Source organism: Equus asinus, chromosome 24 (assembly GCF_041296235.1).
Source record: "Equus asinus isolate D_3611 breed Donkey chromosome 24, EquAss-T2T_v2, whole genome shotgun sequence".
In the NCBI taxonomy this organism is placed as follows: Eukaryota; Metazoa; Chordata; class Mammalia; order Perissodactyla; family Equidae; genus Equus; species Equus asinus.
Genome location: NC_091813.1, coordinates 59,921,038 through 59,945,647, shown reverse-complemented (window position 1 = coordinate 59,945,647; position 24,610 = coordinate 59,921,038). Strand labels below are relative to the sequence as shown.

Sequence of the window (24,610 nt, the reverse complement as noted above, 5' to 3'; positions counted from 1 at the left end):
CACAATGTGATCTCTACTTTATGGTACACTTAAGGCCAAGACATACTTGTTATGTGATTGCCAGTGCTGTCACTGATGTTAACAATAACAAGTTAGATAACATTTTTGTTCTCCTGTATGCCCAGGCCCTCTTCTAAGCTCTTTACCTGTCATAAGTTATTTAATCATTACTAACTCCCCTACTGAGGTAGGTACTATTATTAGCACCATTTTACATGTGAAGATCCTGAGGCATAGAGAGGGAAGTATCTTGCCCAAAGTCAAATGGGCTAGTCAATGGATAGAGCCCAGATTCAAAACTAGGCAGTTAGCCTCTAGAGTCTGTGCTGTTAACCATTATTCTAGGCTGCTTTTAAACCTCTTTTAGTGTGACCTTTATCCCTTCATTGGAAATTGTAAGAGAACACAGGCTAATACCTGCATCACCATCATTACTACCAATTTTAGATATTTCCATCAGAATTTCAAGTACTCTAAATCTAGTAATAGAAAATAGACCTATTAAAATGACTTTATTGAGATAATTTAACCAGTTCTATTGGCCAGGTTTTAAATAGACTATAAATCAGTCTACTTTTAAAGACTTTTAGCTCTTTGTGCTTGTATTAATTTTCTTATCACTTTGTAATATAGACTGACCTTCCTGATAAAGGCTTTTCTGGTGAGGAAGATTGGCCCTGAACTAACATCTGTTGCCAATCTTCCTCTTTTTTTTTTTCCTCCCAAAAGCCCCAGTATATAGTTGTATATTCTAGTTCTCAGTCCTTCCTGTTCTTCTATGTGGGATGCCACCACAGCATGGCTTGATGAGCTCTGTGTAGGTCCATGCCCAGGATCTGATCCTGTGAACCATGGGCCACTGAAATGGAGCGTGCAAACTTAACCACTGTGCCACCAGGCTTGCCCCTGATAAGGCTTTTGATTAGGAAATTTGTACCATGTTGGTTTTTACCTTTCACTGACTGCATTTATTTTATAAATCAATGTAGTTCTCCATCTGAAATTCATCTGATTCAGTTAACTTCAACCAGCACATACTATATGCAGAACATTGTACTAGCTTCTGAGGATAAAGAGGATGTACCATCAACCTCAAGAAACTTATGGTCTAGGCCTAGCAAATGCCCTCTCCCCTTCTCTTCTATAAACCCTTCCCAACTACTCCAACCCAATTGAAATGAATTGTTTCTTATTTGGTGCTATTCCCAGTTTGTTCAGGCATTTCTTAAAATACTTACTATGCAATACCTTCATACATGTTGCATTTCTGTATCTCTCATAAGATTTTTGGGGACTAAGAACTGAGACCACATTCCACTTATGAGGTTCCCTAGTCCCTATCCTGTATAAATAATGTGTCTAATAATGAATCCAAACACAATGCATGCAAGACAGTCTATAAGTACTGTTGATAAGTTACAAAAATAAAAACACCATGGAAACACAAAGGAGAAAACTATTACTATGGGATATAGAAAATCCAGATGGAAAAATATTATTTGATCTTGGCATTTCTTGAAATAGGTGGAGACAAGGACGGGTTATTCCAGATAGTGGGAATGATGTGAGCAAAGACACAGGAACAATAAGTGTAACATGTTGGAGGAATGACAAATTAATGTGGCTGAAGTTAGGATGCTTGGATGAGGGTTATGGTAGTCAATAGAGTTGATAAAATAGTTTGGGATCAAGTGGGATCAGGCCTTCCCAAGGAATTTAGACTTTATTTTATTGGTGATAAAAATCATCATCCTATAGGAAGGTTTATCAGACAGCAGGATGCAAGATATATTAAAGAGGAAAAAGAAATTAAATACAGAGAGTTAGGAAGCAAGGCTGTTGTAATAATCTAAGCATGAGTGACAAAGTGTGAACTAGAGGAATGGTAGTGAAAATAGAAAAAGAAGGGATTTATATTGGAAAAATTTCAAAGGAAGAATTGGGGGAACGTACTTGGTAACTAATCGAGTGTAGGAGAATTGTGAAATCAAAGAAATACCAATTTCTAAGCCTTGTTGACCAGAAGACCTTTTTCCACTAACTCAGAACTTGCTTACATTTATGTGATTTTTCACAGTGTCTAGATTCATTTTCATCTTTCCAACCATCCTGTAAATCAAATAAAACAGGTATTTTTTTATTCCTCATTCCTTGTGGATGAGGAACTGAGGTTCATAGTTATGACTTGCTCAATTTCATGTTATTGGTAAGTGATAACACTGGGATTCAAACTCACCTGTTTCACTCCCAGTTAGTTTTGCCATGCTGAGTTTGAAGTGTTGGCAGAAAGTGGAAATTTCTCATAGGTTTTGGAACTCTACATGAAAACAGTAGTGGAAGCAAGGGTAATAATGAACGAGACTTCCAAGAATGAAATTGATAAAGATAAGAAAGAGAATCATGGATTGGACTTTTGAGAATACCTGCATTTAGAGCATTAGCTGAATAAGAAGAGAGAAAGAAGAAAACTGGAAAAGAACAGTCAGAGAACTAGGAAGAGAATCAGGAGTGGAGGATGTTGCTAGAAACAAACAGAATGTTAAAATGAAGAAACTGGTCAAAGCAAGGTAGCACATGTTATGGAGAGAGAGGAAGAGGAGGATGGAGAAAAGCCATTTAATTTGAATAATGGGAGGGTTTTAGAAACCTTTGAAGGGGAGTCTTTTGAGAGAAGGGCGAAGAACAGATTACACTAGGTTGAAGAAAACGTGTGAAGAAAAAAGAAGAGGCAATGAGTTTAGACTACTTTTAATAAATTTGTTTTTTAGATGTTTATATTCTCAGGGGATTACAGTCTGGGATAATAGGTGGGTGTATCTTGTGCCCTTCCCAGCAAATTACCCTGAGTAGAACTCCACACTGTTGTAAGGGTATATGATCTAACTCTCACACCTAAGTCTTTGCTAATACCTCGTGCGTAGCTGAGCTCAAGGAGCCCAGGAGCTCAACAAAATCAAATACTGCGTCATTTGCATTTTGGACACTATCAGAGAGTTTTAAATGAAAACATTACTAAAAAAATTAGGTGTATTTTTGGTTTCATTACTTTCTAAATCCTGGAAATATCTTTTTAAAATTTCTTATGTAATACATTTGCATTATATCTTTGTGTTTATGCATATTCTTATTTAAAGGATGGAGTGGCCATAAGTATGTTCATGCAAAACACCTTAACAAGACTTATGAGGTAATGTATCTTTCTTTTTAAAATCTGATTTCTAAAATACCAAAAATAGCTCTTCATTATTCTATTTTTTGTACCAGTTAAAAAGATAATAGCTGATTTTCAAATTATATTTATTCTAATGTGGAAATTTATTTGTGCCATCAAGGATAGTCATTTAATTAGATGTTAGTGTCTAGAAGTCTATACAAGTATAGAAAAAGAATTTAAGACATGGCCTTTTTCCTTAAAAGCTTATAGTGCTACCTATATTTAGGGATAGACATGGGAAAGTTAAATACTGCTATTGGAGCAGAATAAAGACACTGATCAAGAGATGACATGTAAAGATCACCTAATATTCAAAATTCTTAGAATGTATAGTGAAGTGGTCTGTGTCCAGAGGAAAGATCAAGAACTCTGGATTGGAGAGGTTTTCACATCTTTCTGAGGAAGATGGGTTCTTTGCACTTAGGTGAAAGTTTTAAGAAAAGGGAGAAAATTCTTCTTGGCCTATCACTATGCATTTGGGGTTACACACTATGACTTGGTTGGGCTGATGAACTTTCTACTTCCATATTCTGAATCTTGACAATTTAAAAATTACAAAAACTAAGGAAATTTATATTTATTTAGCATACTAATTAATTGGACATTACTGTAGTTTTATGCTCTGTGTATCTGAGACTCTAAAAAGAATAATGGAATCATAACATTACTATTCTAAAATGCTTTTTCATTGTTTTAGTTCTTGTCACCATCTCCTCCCTACTACATTTGACTTTTTCTTAGGTAAACATAAAAAAGTTTTTTTTTTAATAATTCTTTTTATTTGGAAGCAGTGTGTGTTAAGAAATTTTCAATTACTTTATTTCTGCAGCTTTGCATTTTTGTTGGAACCTACTGAAAATTCTTTACTTTCAAAACATTTTTGATATATCTTTGAATATTCACACACTCCTGCAAAGTGGGTCCTTGCAGACAGGAAAGGGGAAGAGATTGATTTTTACCGCAGAACCATTCCTTTATGTAGGATTAGTCTGTGGATCATTTTTAGTGAGTAATGAAAAGATTTTTGATAGGAACCTTCATAATAACACAGTTTTGGAGCTCAGTCTTCTGAACCACATTTCCTCCCTTTGGATACAGCCTTAATTTTCCCATCCATATCCGCATCTCAATAAAAATGGACTAAGATGATATCACATTGAATTATTCCCAATTACCAGCTACTGAGAAGTTCCAGGAGCTGTAAATTATACAGAAACTCCATTTATTTGAGAGAAAGTTACAGTATGGATACTATTTAAAAATATATAATGAGTCAGGGAGATATTTTGGTAAATTACATGGCATTTATTATGAATTATTATATCTTCATTATTAAACTGTTTTTCTCCTCTTGAGGCACAGGCTAAAGGTTCCATTGTCCTTAAAGATTTGTTTGTTATTATAAATACTGCTCAATAATTTTGTTTCCACTGCATCTTAAGTTTTTAAAATAAGAGTAAGTTAATATTGAAATTAAAAATACTCACATTCGTTTTTTCTCTTTCTTTCAATATACAGACTTCCTTTAGTAAGTGTTGCACTGGTTCAAGGTCGGGCAATGGGTGGAGGAGCAGAAGTTACTACGGCATGTGATTTCAGGTAGGATGAAAATTGTATTACTCCTTGCATGTATTTAATTAATATATGCTCAAATTTTTTTGCCTTAATATCAATATTTTATGTATTAAGTAGGATAATCAATTAGCAAATATTTTTGTCAGTCATTAAAGTAGATAATTTCAGTCTAGTATAATAATTCTACCATTACTTTATTACTGTACATTTCAAAAGTTTCACAAAACCAAATGATTTTGAATAAATCAAATCCATATTAGCAAAATCCCTGGAGAGGGAAGCCGAGGAAACGTATGAAACTTTAAGATTCAAAAGAAATATATAAAGAAAAGTAAAAAACTGAGAAAGAAAAGAAAAAGAGAATGGAGAAAGACTACTGTAGTCGTCCTCTTACCAATAAAAAGAGGTTTTCTGAGATCCATTTCATATCTTCACTCTACTCGGATATGTAGTAACTTTGTGGAGGCTTTGGGCTGATTAGGGAATAAAATTAGAGAAAGTTATGTGGGACCAATAGCCCTTCAATCCCTAGAATTCTTTTTACTGTTGGACAGCTGTACTTTATAGGAAGGACATTTTGTGGAATCTGACAGTTTATGTATGTTTGAAGGTGCTTTCTCAGTACCATTCCTAGGACCTACTTGCTTAGCTAGGAGAACCAATACAGTGTTCTTTGTACAGACTTGCACACTTGAGCCTCTTTATAATGCGAAAGGCAGAGTAGATAGCATACTTGGAGGTAAAATGGAGACGAGCCCAAGCACTGGAGTCAGAATTAGGTTCTTTCCCCGTTTGCTGCTTTTATCTATTTGACTTTAAGCAAGTAACTGTTTCGTCTAAGTCTCAATTTCTTTGTCTATAAAATGGAAATAATCTCCCTTAAGTGTTGTAGATAGATTTAAACGAGTTAATGAATATATAGGTTTTAGCATAATTCTTAACCTAAAGTACACATGAGTGTACACATGATATTGATTAGAGTCTTAGGATTACCTTATACTACTTTTACAGAAATGCCAGTATGGTAATGTTCAGGCTTTAAACTCATTAATTCTTGTTTCACTGGGAATGTTTTTCAGCCCTAAGGCTAACCGTGGCCTCACTCCTTTTTCCTATTCATTATACACTTGATCCTGGCAAAGGAAAATGTTGGAGCATACACTAAGAGGAGACTATCAGTGTTTAAAGTTTTGACTCTCCTTTTCAGACACTGAAGAGAAAGCCATTCCACTCTGGCATGTAGTGCTGTAGGCTCAAATTTTCATAGTTCAGATTTTCAAATTATGTAAGCTAACACTCGTAATCTGTCCACTGTACCAAAATGGTATGAAAATAGTCATGATGATGTAAAAAACACTCATCAAAAAGAAAAGGAAGACCTATAATTAAGGATGCTAAAAGATGTATATTAATCATAGACTTATCTCTTCTAACCTCCATTTTAACAATTTTGAAATCAGTCTCATTGAGGTATAATTTACATTCTATGCTTGTGTAACCACCTCCACAGTCAAGATGTAGAAGGTTTTCATCACCCCCATATGTTACATGTACCCTTTCCCAGTCTCTTCCCACCCTAGTCCAAGGCAAACACTGACCACTTTCTCATTCTAAATAAGGTTTGTGTTTTGGTTTAGTTTTATATACATAGATTCATATAGTATGTACTCTCTTATTTCCAGCTTGAGATTCATCAGTGTTGTACCATGTATCACTACTTCATTCCTTTTTAATGTTGAGAAGTGTTTCATTGTATAGATATATCACAGTTTGTTTTTGAGATTAATTTGTCTTATTCCATATATCAGTGGTTTGCTTAATTCCTCAGTAGTATGCCTTTCTTTGCATTCTATATATTATTATATATTCTGGATAGAAGTCCTTTTATGTCACCAAATATATAGTTGTTCTTGGTCAAATGTAAGTACTGTCAATGTATTCTCTCTGCCTTTTTTTATTAGGGTCTTTTGAAGAGCGGAAATTTTTAATTTTTAAAACATTTTTGACTTTTCATTTTGAAATAATTACATACTTATGAAAAACTTGCAAAAATCATACAGATAACTCCAATATACCTTTCACTCAGTTTCCCAAATGTTAATATCGTGTATAACCACAGTATAGTTATAAAAATTAATATCAATACAATACTTTCAAATAGTCTACAGACCTCATTCAAAGTTTTATTGTTTAATTTTTTTTTTGAGGACGATTAGCCCTGACCTAACATCTGCTGCCAATCCTCCTCTTTTTGCTGAGGAAGACTGACCCTGAGCTCACATCCGTGCCCATCTTCCTCTACTTTATGTGGGACGCCTGCCACAGCATGGCTTGCCAAGCAGTGCGTAGGTCCGCACTTGGGATTTGAACTGGTGAACCCCAGGCTGCTGAAGCAAAACATGCGAACTTAACCACTGTGCCACTGTGCTGGCTCCTCAAATTTTTAAAATTATCCTACTAATGTCCTTTTTCTGGTCCAGGATCCAGTCAAGAATCTGTTTTGTCTGAGATAAATACAATCATGCCAGCTTTCTTATGATTAACATTATTGTGGTATATCTTTTTCTGTCCTTTCATTTTAACCTGTGTTGTATTTTTCAAAGGCAATTCTAGTTAGTACAAAATATATATTTGAGTCTTGCCTTTTTATCCAGTCTAACAATCTCTGACTTTTAATTGGAATTTTATACCATTTATATTCAGTGTTGTTATTGATATAATTGAGTTTATTCTACCATCTTGGTATTGTTTTCTATTTGTCCCATCTGTTCTTTCTTACTCTCTTTTCCTGCCTCATCCTAGATTATTTTTTTATGACCCCATTTTACCTTTACTATTGACTATACCTCTTTGATATATATATATATATATCAGATATAGTACTAGGAAAATGAAACAAAAAACTAAGACAAATTTCTTGAATGGCAGTGCCTAGAATATATGGGTAGAAAATATATATTTCTAAAACACAGAAAAAGATATTTTCTAGTAATATATATGTACACACACAAACATATACATACATATATAGTTTTTTGACTGGTTAGTTTAGAGTTAATAATATGCATTTTAAACTTATCATAGTCCACCTTCAAATAATATACTACTCCACACAAAATATAAAAACATTACAATATATTTTTATTTCCCTTCTCCTGTCCTCTGTGCTATTGTTGTCATATATTTTGCTTCTACATGTTATAACTTCACAAATTATTATTATGCTTTTGTTTTAATCAGGCAATTATCTTTTAAAGAAATAAACATAATAAGAATGAAAGGCCTTTTTATTTATTTATATTTTTACCAGAAAAAAAATTTGGGGTTTAAGCATATCTGAATTTTTAACTTTATGAATGAAGATAATGATTTCTCTAACCAGAAATTCATCTAGTATTAGATGTGTTTAATTCTGTATTGTTTGAATAGTTTTGGAACTTAATTACTTCTAAGAAAGCTGGATCATACTAATAACTCGATGATATTTCCACATTGTTCTTCCAGTTTTTTAGAATGTAGCAAAGCTAGGAACCCTATCTTAGAAAGCTTCATATAAAATCTCATCCATGGACCCTTGGTTTAGAACCCCTGTTTTTGAAGCAAATATTTCTGCTTATGTACTATTTATTTTATCATTATCTTTTGCATTTTAAGATATATCTTTTGACCACTGATGCAATTTTGATAAGACCTTCTAATATTTTGGTTTTGTGTGTATAGAACACAAATGTTTAGTTTAATCACTTGTTACAAAATGGGAACCTATGTAACTATGATACGGATCAAGAATTGGAACATTGCCAGCACTCCTGAAGCCCTCTACACACCCTTTCTAAGCCATACCCCCTCCTTTCCATCTAGCAGAAACTATTACCCTGAATTTTATATTTTCCTTTTTACTTTCCTCTATAGTTTTATAAGCTAGTTATTCTGTAACCAATATATTCTTTTTGAACTTCATATAAATGGCATCATGTAGTAATAGAAATAGTGTGAGGGAAGAGTCAGTAAGCTAATTCATGCAAAGTAGTAAAATTTTATATTAATTTTTATTCTTTTTGATAATTTATGACAGGTTTTAACTTGTCAATTGAAATATATCACATTGTAGTCACAAAAATAGAGATTTTAAAATAGTTTTTGATGTATAAGACAGTTTATGAAGATTCTAGCCTCTTTGAAGACTAGTGCTTCCTAACTCCAGAGGATTCTTAGACATAATTAAAAATGGCCATTTCATATGACGGTGCCCTCTGCTGTCCTCAGGGCAGATTGCATTAGGATCTACAGCTTGTTCTGTGAGGTGGAAGCAGTCATTGGCTTTTTGGACAATGTGAGACTAAATATAAAATGCTCTATGTGTGAAAGGATTGAAGACTTTTCTCACTTTACCTTGAAATACGTGTACTAAGGAAATATATAATTTAAATATATAAATATAAAGTATATATTTAAAAATATAATTTAATATATTTAAAGAATTCTAAGCTCATGCAACTGTGCATTATTACACTTAAAAAACCTGTACATAAAGGTCAGTGCGAAGTAAAACTTTATAGATGTCCTCTGTAGAAAGTGTACCCTCTAACACAGAGTCTGGTTTCATCTTTGTGCATTTATTAGACTTTCACATCACCCTTCATATTTATTCCTCATCTGCGTTTGGGTCTAGTTAGGGTTTAGGACACAAGGCCAAATCACAGGAAAAACAATCAGAGACTGTTTAATCTTTTAATACTGCTAATTTGCCTTGCTTTGCTGTTCTCTAAATGAAGGAAGTATCGTGTGTCCTGAAGCCTCATAAAATATTTAGTTTTATTGGTTATGAGATGTCTCAGGGTACTGCCCTCATCAGATATATCCAGTAGTATACCAGATACATTCACAGAGCAGCTTCCAATGAAGCCATGTTCATTTGTAAACCAACTTTTCTGGAAGTGGTGTCTTTGTTCATTAAACATATGTTTAGTACCCATGTATGCCAGGCACTGCCATTCAAGAAACTTACATCTTTATTTTTCGTTTTGGTTTTCTAGTATTATATTTTATTACATTTTACAACCAATTAGAAATTTTAAAAAAGTAGGAACTGATCCTTCACCATAGAAAAGCACTGTCCTAGTCTCTTCAGCCCTTTTTAACTTACACCAAAAGCAAAAAGTCTTCAACGTTAGAGGCTAATAGAGAAGATTGCATCCTGAACTACATGACCAGCCACGGTTTCAAGGAAGTGATAAATCATTACAAGTTACTCTTCTGATTTCCCCCCTAACTTTATCAGTACCTTGTCAGTTATCTTCTATGACAACTTGCTTTAATTGTGTTCTAAAAATATCTGCTTGTTCCAAAAGAACACCAAAAGCTTTCATAGCATTCTGCTAAAAAAATCAGTTCCTTCCTTAGGTATATGTTGGCCCTTTTTTGCTTGTTTAACTTTCTTAACCTTGGAGAACTGCCTGGAATTCACTCAACTGACATTTTCTCCCTGCTGCTCTTCCATTATCCTTGGAAAATATTTCAGAATTTGAGAGAGATCCTTAATATGAGTATTCAAAAGAAATGAGCTCATACAGCATTCTAGCATTATTCTACCCTATGCTCCCAAACCTTGTAAGCATCAGCTGATAATACCTATCATGAATTAATATGTCAGGAGCACTCAAGTCTATTTGGTATATATAGACCCTCATAGTAAATTCTCAAGGGGAGAAGATTACACAAGGGTGTAAGTACAAGGAGGCAGTGATCATTAGGGGCCATCATGGAGACTGCCTACTACAATACACATAAATAATATTAGTCTAATTTTATTTTCGTGTGTGTTATATTTATCAAATTCAGGTATCAATGCTATACTTACTGCATTAAAAAAATTGTGATGTTTCCTTTGTTTCCTATCTCAAAAATAATCTATGTATGTAAAGATTTGGTAAAATTCTCCTGTGAAATCATCTGGGTCTGGTACTTTTTTGCTTTTGATAAGTCCAATGACGTTATAATTCTCTGGCCCTTATAAGTTATTTGATGGCTTTTTGTTTTTGTTTTTCCTGGAGGCCCTGATTTTTCTCTCTTTAAAGTGTGATACTTAGGATTTGTCTCAAAGTTGATCCTTTAGAGTCAGTTTTCCCAGATGTCCAATAGACCCTTTCTATGTGAAAATATTAGATGTTTCAGGTACTCCAATTATACATATATTACATCTTCTTTGCCTATTTCTCTATTTCTTTTTTTGATCAATTCTCATTCTCTTGGTTGTTTTCCTGCTTTTCAATGCCTTTTATTAAATTTTCAATCAAACCTATTCTTGTCTTTTTCTTCTATTTCTTTCTTGAGTTCAATCAACTCTCATTCATTTTATCTCCCCACCCCCAATGCTTATTTTTGAGGAGGGGTTGATTTCTATTCCTGGTTTTTAAATTTCTGATTCAAGATTTTTCTTTTTTCATAGAACTACAGGCATACCTCATTTTACTGAATTTTGCTTTATTGTGCTAAACAGATACTGCATTTTTACAAGATCCTTCATCAGCAAAAAGATTACATACAACTTGCTGAAGGCTCAGATGATGGTTAGCATTTTTTAGCAATAAAGTTTTTTTAATCAAGGAATGTACGTTGTTTCTTTAGACATAATGCTGTTGAATACTTAATAGACTACAGCATAACGTAAACATCACTTTTATATGCACTGGGAAACCCAAAAATTGGTGTGACTCGCTTTATTGAGATGTTCACTTTATTGCCGTGGTCTGGAATCAAACCTGCAATATCTCCGAGGTCTGCCTATATGCTGTTTGAAGATATTGAATTCAGTTTGGAGTGATCATTACTGTTTTTTCCTTCAGTTTCATGGTTTTTCTTGGGGAGGGAGGTGCTTTTCATCAGCCAAAATGTTTTAATTTACATTTTCTGCTTTACTCTTACAATAGATTTTTATAGAATTGGCTGGATATGTTCTATTTCTGAATATTTTGTGGCTAGGATTCCTAATTTGAGAGTGCCATCTTCTAACAGTTTAGTTATTGAATGACATTGGTGATGGTGATAACAGTGGAAATGGGAGTTGGCATGACTTGTATCTCTTTTGTTTCTACAGAATCCTTATTTTTCCCCTCTTATTTTTTTTTTCTTTTATCTCTCCAAAGGAATCACCCTTTCTCTACTTATCTGGGTCTTCTAAGTTCAGAAGCTGTGCATACACGAAACTATCACTTTCAGCCTGACTAATTTTCAAGCTCTTTTTCTATTAGTCAGTGCTATGAACCACAAAATCCCAGAATTGTGTTCAGTATTTTAGAACATAGTGTTAGACTTTCTCATTCTGGGGGTGACTTTGACCATGCTTCCTCAAAGTCTTCTATGCCCCTCTCCTGTTTTGCTTGGAGGTCTTAAGCCTCTTTATCACTCTGTGCCCATTAGTTTGGAACAGCAGCACGAAATCTTTTTTTAATCTGGTCTTTATTTCTCTACTTACAGATCATTTTAAAGATGTAGTATTCTCTGTCTCTGAGTAATCTGTAGGTGTAGGTCATGTCTGGTTTTCTTTTGCTCCTTGTTAATTTTGTAACTTCGAGGAGGATGGATGGGGAGATTAGGAATCAATCAGCAGCTGTTATCCTCCAGACTAACCTCTGAAATTTTACTTCTTAAAACAGCAACAGATTTATCAGTGAAGTTTTCCAAACATTTAAGAAAGAAATAATACCAATCTTACATAAATTCATTCACTAAATAGAAAAATAAGTTATATTTCCTCACTCTTTTAATAAGCATATTTATTCCAAAACCTAAAAATGACATAAGAAAAAAAATTATAGACAAATCTCTCTTATAAACATAAATATAAAAATTCTTAACAAAATATTAACAAATTTAATCTAATGATAAAAATGATAATACATCATGACCAAGAGAGGCTTATTCCAGAAATGCAAGGTTGGTTTAACATTAGAAAATCAATCAGTGTAATATACCACATTAACAAAAAAAGGGACAAAAATCAAATTACAATCTTGATAGATTCAGAAAAAGTACTTGACAAAATTCAACATTCATTCATGAGAAAAACTCCTAGCAAACTAGGAGGGAATTTTCTTAGTCTAATAAAGAACATTTACAAAAATCCGACAGCAAATATGTCATAATGATAAAACTATGAAAACTTTCCCTTTGACATGAGGCACAAGGAGAATCCTGTCAGCACTTATGGTTATCATTGTACTAGATCCTAGATAGTTCAGTAAGGCAAGATTAAAGAAGTTGTAAGGATTGGATTATAAGAAATAAAACCATATTATTGACAGATGACATAATTGTGTACATAGAATATCCAAAAGAATATGTAGCCAATCTATTGAAATTAATACGTTAATTTTCTAAGTTTGTTGGTTGCAAGGTCAATAAAAATCAATAGCATTTCTATATGCCAGCAGCAAACTAATCGACAACAAAATTTTTTAAAAATACCATTTATAGTAGCATTAAAAAAAAAATGCCTAACACCTAGGAACAAATCTAACAAAAGACATGTCAGACTTCTACACAGAAGACTAAAAAAGATTACTGAGAAAAATTAAAGAAGACCTAAACAAATAGTGAAATAGACCATTTCCGTGAAATACAAGACTCAATATTTTAAGGATTCGCTTCTCTCAAAAATTAATCTACGGAGTCAGTGTAATCCCAGTAAAAATCCCAGCAGGTTTCTGTTTGTATGTGAATTGACAATCTCTAAAATTCCCATGGAAATGCAGAGTACTAAGAATAACCAAAGTAGTCATGAAAAACTAAGTTGGAAGATTTATACTACCAGACAGCAAACCTATCATAAAACTATAGTAACTTAAATAGCATGGTATTTGCACAAGGATAGAAAAGCTGACCAGTAGAGTCCAGAAGCCAATCCAAAATATATGGCCATTTAATCCAAGACAAACGTAACCCTGTAGAGCAGTGAGGAAATAATGGTCTCTCCAGTAAGGGTATGTGTGTGTGTAAAATTACTTCAGATGAATTGCAAATCTAAAAGTGAAAAGTAAAACAGTAAAGCTTTTTGAAAGAAAACATGGAAGAATGTCTTTGCCATCTTGAAGTAGTCAAAGATTTCCTAAATGGGGCATAATAATCTCTAACCATAAAGAAAAAGATTGATAAATTAGATTATTTTAAAATTAATAATTTCTATCAAAGATACAACCAAAAGAATGAAAATGCAATCCAGAGTGAGAGAAGATTATCTCAATACTTATATGTCATAAAAGACACATCTAGAATATATAAAGAACACCTTCAAAGCAATAAGACAGACAACCCAATTAAAATAAATGAGCAGAAGACTCGAACTTTTCACGGAGGATATTTGAATGACCTAAAATATGTTAAAAAGTACTCACCTTCATTAGTCATCAAGAAAAAGCAAATTGAAGTCACAGTGCCTTTCTACTATGCACCCACTAAGAGAGAAAATGAAAAAGATAGAATGTATCAAGTGTTAGCAAGGTGGACCAGCTGGAACTCTCATAAACTACTGATGGGAATGTAAATTGGTACAAAATTTTGGAAAATGGCTAGTATCTACTAAAGTCGAGTGTCATACACCCTATGGCACAGTAATTCTACTTCTAGGGATATGCAGTAGGCAGAATAATGGCCCTTCAAAAATACCTATAACTAACCCCTGGAACCTGTGAATATGTCCCCATTATATGGCAAAGGGGAATTAAATTGCAGATGAAAATAAAGTTGCTAATTAGTGGACTTTAAAATAGGAAGATTGTCCTGGTTGGTGGGCCCAGTGTAATCACAAGAGTCCTTAAAATGAAAGAGGGAAGCTGAAGAGTTCAGAGGCAGAAAACAATAGTGATGATGGAAGCAAGGTCAGAGTGATGAGATGTGAAGACTCAACCCATCACTGCAGGCTTTGAAGATGGAGGAAGGTGGCCATGAGCCAAGAATTGTGGACAGCCTCTAGAAGCTGGAAAGGGCAAGGAAATGGACTCTTCTTAGAGCCTCCAGAAAGGAATGCATCATCTTGATTTTAAACCAGTGAGACTCGTGTTGGACTTTTAACCTAAGAAACCATAAGATAAAGTTGTGTTGTTTCAAGCCACTATAGTTATAGTAAATTGTCACAGCAGCAGTAGAAAACTAATACAGTATAAATCCAATGAATGTTTGTATGCATTTCAAACATTCACCTAAAGATACGCAGTAGAATGTTCATAGCAGCACCATTCATAATAGCTAAAAACTGGAAACAACCCTAAATGGCCATCAACAGTAGAAGGGATAAATCACACTAGACAGAGTTAGTCGAATTATCTTAATGGCTTCTGTCATCAAACTATGATAGTCTAATGAATTCATTTCCAATGTAGAAATTACCTGCTAAAATAATACTGACCAATTTAAGATCAGTGTTGGCTGGTCAGGGTACCCTGTCTTTTGAGATACTGGATATAACACTGAATTATTATTACTTATTGGTCTCTTTTCTAGAATTCATGCAGTTTATAAAAATTAAAATGTGCATGGAATGATTCTCATCAACTTCAGGATATTAGCTGCCACTGGGGAGAGAAGGAAGTCAGGAAGAAACAGGAAAGAGATGAGAACAGAGTTGAGAAATAAATGTAGCAAAATGTTAACATCTGTTAAATCTAAGTGGTGGGTACATGAGTATGTTATTATTTTCTGTGTACTTGAAATATTTTGTAATTAGAAAAAATTCTTAACATAATGCATTAATTCCACTATGATATAAACCTTCTTTCATTTTCAGTCAGGCCTTAATTAGATTTCTAGCCCCTAATGTTCTTTAAAGTGACAGCAGGGGACCCAATCATGCCTTTATATTCTGATTTTACTAAGTTAACATTGAGGGGGAAAAAAAAGCTTGTTTGGGGTTCTGGAACTACACAGGTCTAGTGTCTATACCTAGGAAATTTGGACTCCTCAACAAGTGTTCCAGCGCCTTTAACATTCACCTAAAAGTAGAATGTTATAGATCCAGTGAATCCTCATTTTTCTTTGTAACAGAGATTGTTTTCCCCACTGAGTCTTTACTTACTAACACCTAAAACAGTAGAACAAAGAGAATCTTTGAATGAATAGCCAAAAGTTACCCAGAAGGTGCAAGAAAGATGTGAAGGAGTGATGGTAGTGGTGGGAGCTAGTTGCTGTAGTGCTGTGAGAGGAATATGTGAGGAAAATTAATAGAACAGCAGAATGAACGGAAAATCAGGCTTAAGTATTTCTGTTGAGGTTTTAGATGGTGTGATCGACAGAATAATGGCTCCCCCAGAGATGTCTGCCCCACCTCTGTTTTTCCCCAGAACTTGTGATTATGTTAACATTTGGCAAAAGGGACCTTGCTGATGTAATTTAGGTTCTGGACCTAATAGGGAGATTTAAAATGGGGAGATTATCCTGGATGATTCGGGTGTCCCCAGTCTAATCAGATGAGCCTTTCAAAATAAAGACATGAGGCAGAATGGGAAGTCAGAGAGATGAGAAGCATGAGAAGGCTTTGAAGATGGAGGAAGAGACCATGAGCCAGGGAATGCAGGTGGCCTCTAGGAAGATGAGAATCCCGCACCTGAAAGCCAGCAAAGAAACAGGGACCTCAGTCCTAAAATTGCATGGAACTCAATTCTGCCAAGAACCTGGATGAGTTTGGAAGTGGATTACTCCCCAGAGACTCCAGAAAGGAAGGCAGTATTGCCACACCTTGACTCAGCCTTGTGAGACTCTAAGCAGAGGACCCAGCTGAGCCATGATTACCCAGACTTCTGACCTCCAGAACTGAGATAATGGGTGTTTTTTAAGCCACTAAGCTTGTTATAGCATCAGTAGTAAATAATACAGGTGGTGTTTTTCAGATGTTTATGTTTTCTTATTATAAAAGGCTATGTGCTCCTTCTAGTGAATAGGAATGACCTGGAGATTTTATTAAAATGCAGCTCTGATTTCATAGGTCTGGGGTGAAATTTGAGATGATGCTGATATTGCTGGTCCACAAATCACACATTGAATAACAAGGTTCTAAATTATTTTTAAAATACAGTAAAGTGTAGAGTGAAAAATTAAAGTTGCTACCATCCAAAGATAACTAGAATTAGCATTGTGGTGTGTTTCTTCATGTCTTTTTAAAATAGACATGATTTTCTATTTTAAAAAATTAAGATCATTTGGTATATAATTTATATTTATGACAGTGTTCCCAAAGCATGAAACATACTTTGAAAACATGAATTTAGGATATAAAATATTCCATCAATATGGATGTACTAAAATATCCTCCTTTGTTGTTTCCAATTTTTCTCTATTATCATTAATGCTGTGATAACTACCTCATACATAAGGCTTTGTCCACATTTCAGATTATTTCCTTAGAATAAACCCTGTACCTAGTTCAAGTACCTAATCAAAGGATATAAAAATTTTCAAGGCTTTCGATATATGTTGCCAAGTTAGCCTCCAGGAAAGATTCTACCAATTTATACTACCACCAGCAATATGTGAGTGTCTATTTGAGAGCATCCTTCCTTAGAATGAATATAATCTTGTTAAAAATCTTTTCTAATTTTGATAGTCAAAACTTGTATTTTATTTTAATTTGCATTTTTAAAGGTTTTTGGTGAGGCATACATTTTCATATGTTCATTGATGTGTGTCTGTGTATGTGTATATGAATTGTCTGAATTTTCTTTTCCTATTTTTCTTTGGAGTATCAAGGATTTAGCTGTTTATTCACCAGATGAAAAAAACATTTTTATTCCTCTGTCTCCCTAGTGAAATAAAATTCTCAACTACACAATTTAGAGTCTGCCTATCTAATTTGTTTCCAATCTCTAACATTGTTTTCATGAATATAAATAACCCTCAGCCCAAGGTATTAGTATTTCCAGCTGCTACCCATTAGTTCAAAGTATATTACAAAGAAAGAGCTGTAAACATGCTTGTCCCAAGGGAGCTACTTAGGCAGCCCTTTTCATAAAATACTAACTTAGTAAATAAAACACTGTATATATACAGAATACACACACTTGCACATACACAAATGAGTCCGTGCACACACACGCACACCAACCAACACATCCCAGAGTCGTTAAAGAACAAATTCCAGTTTTTGCTGTGGCGGTGCCTGTGCTCTGAAGACGAGATAACCACCTCAGGAGCAGTCATTGCCCATGTTGCTTCGTTTTGTGGTGACTGCTACACTATGTGGAAATTCTTACTTTAGAGCCTGTGATATCAAGAAAATCCACCTCTAAGCATGCTAGGATTACTAAGTAAATATTAAAATCAGATTTGACAATCCCAAAACATTTTCCTGTCTGCTCCCCCCACCACTCTACCACCACCGCAGACACACAATTTAAAACATTCACTTATTCAACCATATACTTTTTTTTTTTGAGGAAAATTAGCCTTGAGCTAACACCTACTGCCAATCCTCCTCTTTTTGCTGGGGAAGACTGGCCCTGAGCTAACATCCCTGCCCATCTTCCTCTACTTTAAATGTGGGACACCTGCCACAGCATGGCTTGACAAGCGGCGTGTAGGTCCACACCGGGATCCAAACTGGCGAACCCGGGGCCACCGAAGCGGGACATGTGAACTTAACCGCTGTGCCACCAGGCTGGTCCCCAAATATATACTTTCTTACTCAAGCAGTCTCTATGCATAAAATAAATGAAGCCCGTCATCTGAGAGTAGGAAATCAGAAAGGCAAGATTATGGGGAGAATCTTTGGGTTCTTTCCTTCTATTCTCCATAATTTGTCTTGGAATGTGATGGCAGGTAGAAAGCAGGACGCAGAAGGTACCAGGAAGCACACGTGCACAAAAATACGTGTTTAGGTTCTGGCATGATTTCAAAGTGGTGTTTGTGGGCAGAGATGCTGTTGCTAATATGTACTTGTATGCCCACATTTCCCCATGACACCAATTGGCTTTGTCGTCATTGGCTCTAAATATGCAATGTAAAAGGACTACCAGTCCGATACTGAAGTTTATTCAAGTCAGTGATTCCAAACTTTAAATTTATGACATCATGTTATTTAATTTTGTAACATCAAAATGCTTTCTTTTTGGTGTCGGCCAGGTGCCATAGTGGTTAAGTTTATGCGCTCCACTTCAGCAGCCCTGGGTTTGCGGGTCTGGATCCCGGGTGTGGACCTAGCACCGCTTATCAAGCCATGCTGTGGTGGCATCTCACATACAAAATAGAGGAAGATGGGCACAAATGTTAGCTTCGTGACGTTCATCCTCAAGCAAAAAAAAAAAAGCTTTCTTTAAAATTTTTAAATATTTATGCTTATACTTTACTTATATTGCACAATGTTCCTTAAGACAATCTTAGAGAGGTATATGCCTATGTTTAAAGAAAAAATCAGCTTGGAATCTTCTCAGCCATATCTGGAGCAGAATAGTTATTTCTGCCTTTATTTGGAAATATAAAAATTGTATATATTTTGTAGTCTCCATTAAACAGATACTGAGGACGGATAGTACACCATCATTTGCTGGGCTCGTGGTGTGAGTATAGCTGTTTTACTTTTGATACTTTAGGGGTTGAGTGATTTTAGTCCAGGAAACAACTTTATACTACCTCTCCAGCAGAAACACCACCATTATTTGTAGTGACCTACCTACCAATGCAACTGACTTCATAACAATAAATGCTTAATATGTGTCAGGCACTGTGAGGCTACAAAATATATATATGACTTTTATATTCCAAATGTATAAATAATACTGTGTTCTACTAGAGGTGTGCTTGAGGCAGAAGATTTCACACTAATTTTTTTTAAATGTCTATAAACACACTCCCTCTAAGGTTCTATTTTAAAGGATTTGGCATATATGTCCTAAGCAGCTTTCATATATTAACTCACTTAATACTCATAATCATTCTGTGGTATAAGTACTTTTGCTATAGCTAGGTTATAAATAAGACAGAGGCCCAGAGATGTTAAGTAATTTCATCCTCCTTATACCACGTGTCTTTTTTCTTTGCTGTATTTTACAAGATGTAGTATGCAGCCAGTCTAGCAACCAAGCCAGGCAGTCTGCCTCAAGTCTATGCACTTCACATCAAAGCTGTACTGTGGGGCTGGCCCCATGGCCAAGTGGTTAAGTTCCTCCAGTCCGCTTTGGTGGCCCAGGGTTTCACCAGTTGGATCCACTCGTTAGGCCACGCTGAGGTGGCGTCCCACATGCCACAACTAGAAGGACTCACAACTAAAATATACAGCTATGTACTCGGGGGATTTGGGGAGAAAAAGCAGGGGAAAAAAAAAGATTGGCAACAGTTGTTAGCTCAGGTGCCAATCTTTAAAAAAAAAAACGCTGTACTGTCTCCCAATGTAATCATTTATGTTTCTTTTATCACAGAGTTCACTAAAAATACCATTCTTTAATAATAAACATTTTTTAAAACTTTTATAACCTTTACGAAAAACTTCCTATTTTAGTAAAATTTAATAATTGTTTAAAATTGTTTTTCTTGAATACATTTGTTCAAAGACCTGCAACCTATAGCTAACTCATCAGAAAGTAATAGCACACTGAACAGTCCTTTCAGGTATCCACGCTGACTTTGCAACACCTGTCACAGGTGATATCTTTGCCCACTTATGGGCTGTTTGTATGGTAAGGAGCAGTGTATCCACATTTGATTACTTCCCTCATCCCCTCTCTCCTAAGGTGTCACAGGAAATTTTAACACTGCCAATAATAATTACACTAATAAACAGAAGATACTTAAAATTCTTTTACTTGTCAAAAAAAGGGAGTTTAATATGGTTTGATAAATTTAGTCTAAGTCTTCAGAATGTTAAAATTTAGGTCTTCCAGTATTCTACATAGATTAATAGTTTATCCCTTGCAGTAAATTATATTGCAGGTGGTACCAAGTGACTGCATCTAAAATTAGTGTATAACCCTGTGAGGTCAATCAGGAAGCAGTTTCTATTTTCAGATATAGCTTGTTGATTGGACATTTTCTTTACAAATTATGGTTATCAACATTTAAAATTTCCAATTTAAACCTTGATTTTTAGATTAATGAACAGTCTTGTGAAAGGTTACCATCTGAATGTTCCATATTTCTTGTTAAACTACCACGTGTTCTTTTGTCACAAGCAGATTTTTTGGTCCTATTTGCAAATGTATATCAGTAGACAGGCACACCCCAGGCATATGATATATAAAGAATGGATGTCAGAGTTTGATCACAAGTATTTTTACAAGGATTACATCAGGATTTGTTGTAAAACATGATTCAAAAAGGCATACCTCACCTTGTCAAATGTGGCAAAGGGAAAAAAATACATGTATAAAAATGATTGAGTCTTCTTTAGAAGCAAAGAATTCTAAATATAAATGTGCTTCCACAGATAATAACTTTTGTTGTCATAAGCACATCTACGTTATCCCAACATCTAGGGCTTTAACCAACTTCTATATTCAGCTGATTCTAAGTGAATTTATTCCTGACATAATTCTTTTCTGTATTGTAGGCATAGCTCTGAGCCAGCATTAGTGTCAATTCCAGAATATACTTATGAACTGTGACATATTTTATTCTGTGAAAAGCTTTATATTTCAGTATTAGCAGTATTTGTCTCCAAGGCTATTAGACATTTTCTGTAATTTCATTCTACTTTATTTTTAACATTGTTTTTGTTTAACAAAGCAGTACTCCTCTCACAATTTTAAGCTAGATTCAGATTCTTATGAGACTTGTTCTTTCTTCCTTCTTATTTACAAATTGTTTACTGAAAACTACTCCTATTTTCATAGCGATTTGCCTCTGAAAGTAGTTGTTCATAATTGAGGCCGATTTTCCCTTGTAGGAATTCACAGCTGTGAAGAGAAAGTTCTTTCTCGGTGGGTTAACAAGCAGGCTTTTGTGAGAATTCTCGAATGGAATATTTCTCCTGATTAAAGGGTCAGAGACTGAGTCTGTTGTTCTGGGTGCTAACAGAACCAAGCCACCTGCAGCTGAGCATTGAAAACTCAGGAAAGCCGAATTCACTTAAGGTCGTCTTTTTTGTAATGAGTACTTTGAAAGCAATCATTTTTCTTAAAAAATTAAAATTCAGATATGACCTTTGGATCACATCAGAGGTTTTAACATAAGGAAAGCTTCTCATTGAAGCACGCAGTCAAAATCAAACTCAGGCAGCATTCCCCAAACAGCACAGCTCTGTGCAGTCTATTGATAGCACACAAAATTTAACCAGCAAAAGTGAAGCCTGTTGCTATCCCTCTAATTTGTGTTAACTCCTCTTTATTGTTCCACTTTGCTTATTAATCACTCTATTCATAACAATCCCAAGATTTCGGGGAAATGAATACCTGCTATAGGAAATCACTGCTCTCAGTCCAACCCAAGCCACTATCAACTTTCTTAATGGTATCCCTGCTTCCACTCTAGACTAGCTAACTACTCTGTGTACTGTGTGGTTAAGAGCACTAACCTAACCTACCTGGGCTTAAATCCTGGCTCTGCCATAGCTGCATGGCCTTGAGTGAGCTCTTTAATCTGTTGTTTCAGTTTTCCCCCTCTATAAAATGAGGATAGTACTTACCTCATATGGTTGCTCTGAGGATTAGTTAACATAATGTTCCTTAAACAACGGGTACTGTAAGTGCTATTAAATGCTAAATAAAGTCATAACACACCAACCAGGAAAACCTTCATAGAATAAGTCAGATCCTACTCACTTGGTCAGCCTCCTCTAAATAGCTTCATGCTTAAAAAATAAAATCTGGACTCCTAAGGCCAATAAGCCTACCTCTGTGACTTCATCTCCCATTATTACTCTCTCTGCTTGCTCTCTTCCAGCTCCATTAGCCTGCTCCCCAGAGACACTGAGCAGTTCTGCTCCAAGGCCTTTGCACTTGCAAATCCCTTTTCCTGGAACACTTTCCCCCATCACTCTCTCGGGTAACTGGGCAAATATTCAGAGGCCTGCTCCATCTAAGATAGCACACCCTCAACACCCGGGCCTGTTGTCTAGTCCCTTGTCTTGTCTTTGTAGCACTAGCACCCCTGACATTATATTGACTAGTCTTTCTCCCGTAACTAGAATGTGAACTGAGTCCAGGGACTTTATTTTGGTCACGCCCGTAGTGCCTCACCTAGACCTCCTGGGCTGGTAGTGTTTAGTAAATATTTACTGGAAACTGGATAGATGCTGGGTTAAAACAATTGATGCTTTTCTCCTGAAGACTACTGACCTTAACTTACTACGCATTTTTGGGGGGGGGGGGTATGCACCTAACATCTACTCCCCTATTTTCACTTAATCCTGGTTTTCTCATTTGGCCACCACTCACTTTAGAAAGATAAACTTTGGCCTTTTAGAAATAAACATTAAATAAACACAAGATTCTTATTTGCAAAGTAAAGGGGATAAGGAACACAACAAAAATGTTGCCATTGTTTTCAAAGGGAAGTGTTAAGTACTGTTTAGTAAATTGAATTATAGACTTAGCCAGATTTTTTGAACATTGTTTTTAATGATAACATATCCACCTATAAAAATCTATGGAGATTTCAGATCAGATTATGAATGGGTAGTAGTTTATGACTAAAGCGTATATACTTAGTTGCAATGACGTTTTTACTTTTCTCTTTTGCAGATTAATGACGAGAGAGAGTGAGATCAGATTTGTCCACAAGGAGATGGGTATAGTACCAAGTTGGGGTGGTGCTGCCCGGCTGGTCAACATAATTGGCAACAGAGAAGCTCTCAAAGTGTTAACTGGGGCCCTCAAACTGGATTCAAAAAAAGCTTTAGACATAGGAATGGTCGAAGAGGTCTTGCAGTCTTCAGATGAAACTGAATCTCTAGAAGAGGCACAAGAGTGGCTAAAGCAGTTTATCAAAGGGCCACCGGAAGTAATTAGAGCTTTGAAAAGATCTGTTTCTTCAGGCAAAGAGCTTTGTTTAGAAGAGGCATTACAGAACGAACGAGATCTTTTAGGAACACTTTGGGGTGGACCTGCAAATTTAGAGGCTATTGCTAGGAGAGCAAAATTTAATAAATAGTTTTTTAAAATATGATGTACTACAACTAAAACTCCAATGATTAATGTGTATAAAAATCAAATGACATTAAATATGAATGTCAGAATTACTTTGAAGGCTACCACTGGTATTTGGGTTTGTTTTTAATAATTTTTTGAGTACCCAATCTCGCTGGCCTAGTTGTCAGTATATTTGGTTATTTACCAAGTAATCTGGAACATTTGGCTATACAAAACTTTTGGCTTAAAAATTGTTATCAATTCTCAAATTCCCATAATAGTTCTTAGCCTATAACTGAAGATCACTTTTCAAAAGGAAAAACTTGTACATAAAACCTATTCCTGGGGTTATTTTTCATGAAGTCTTTGTTCTGTCTTACCTGGAAACAACTTATAAAAATAACTGAATGAACCTTGCAGCTGAAAAACAACAGTGGAGAGGGATCAGGGGACAAGACTATAAGGAAAGATATGATCAATCATTTTTTTCTGCTCTATGCAGCTGGAATAAAGAAATCACAGGGAATGGCCCTTCTTTTAAATAAAGATGCTTCCCACTTCACCCACCTACAAATCTGGAGCCTTATTTATTTGATCTTTTTAATAAATAGTTTTTTTCTATTTTAGATTATCTATTGAACAGTGATAGCCCCCACATGGAAAGTTTATTGATGGTACAAAATTGCACATTCATTTGTATGTCCTGGAATTTCTAAACAAGTAGTAAGTAGTACTGTTTATGTAGTAATAAAATTTAACTCCACATCAAAACTGCCTA

At 35.1% G+C, this 24,610-nt stretch overlaps 1 protein-coding gene across 6 annotated transcripts in view; it reads left to right on the top strand.

The window, feature by feature from the left end:
• Positions 1-24,406, top strand: part of ECHDC1 (ethylmalonyl-CoA decarboxylase 1) — a 67,032-nt gene extending 42,626 nt beyond the window's left edge. For all 6 annotated transcript variants that reach the window (XM_070496443.1, XM_044757412.2, XM_044757413.2 and 3 more), the window contains 3 exons: positions 3,135-3,187; positions 4,733-4,813; positions 23,446-24,406. In XM_070496443.1, coding sequence (XP_070352544.1) covers positions 3,135-3,187; positions 4,733-4,813; positions 23,446-23,854 — 543 coding nt within the window. In that variant the 3' untranslated portion in view covers positions 23,855-24,406. The remainder of the gene's footprint in view (positions 1-3,134; positions 3,188-4,732; positions 4,814-23,445) is intronic.
• The last annotated feature ends 204 nt before the right edge of the window (positions 24,407-24,610 follow it).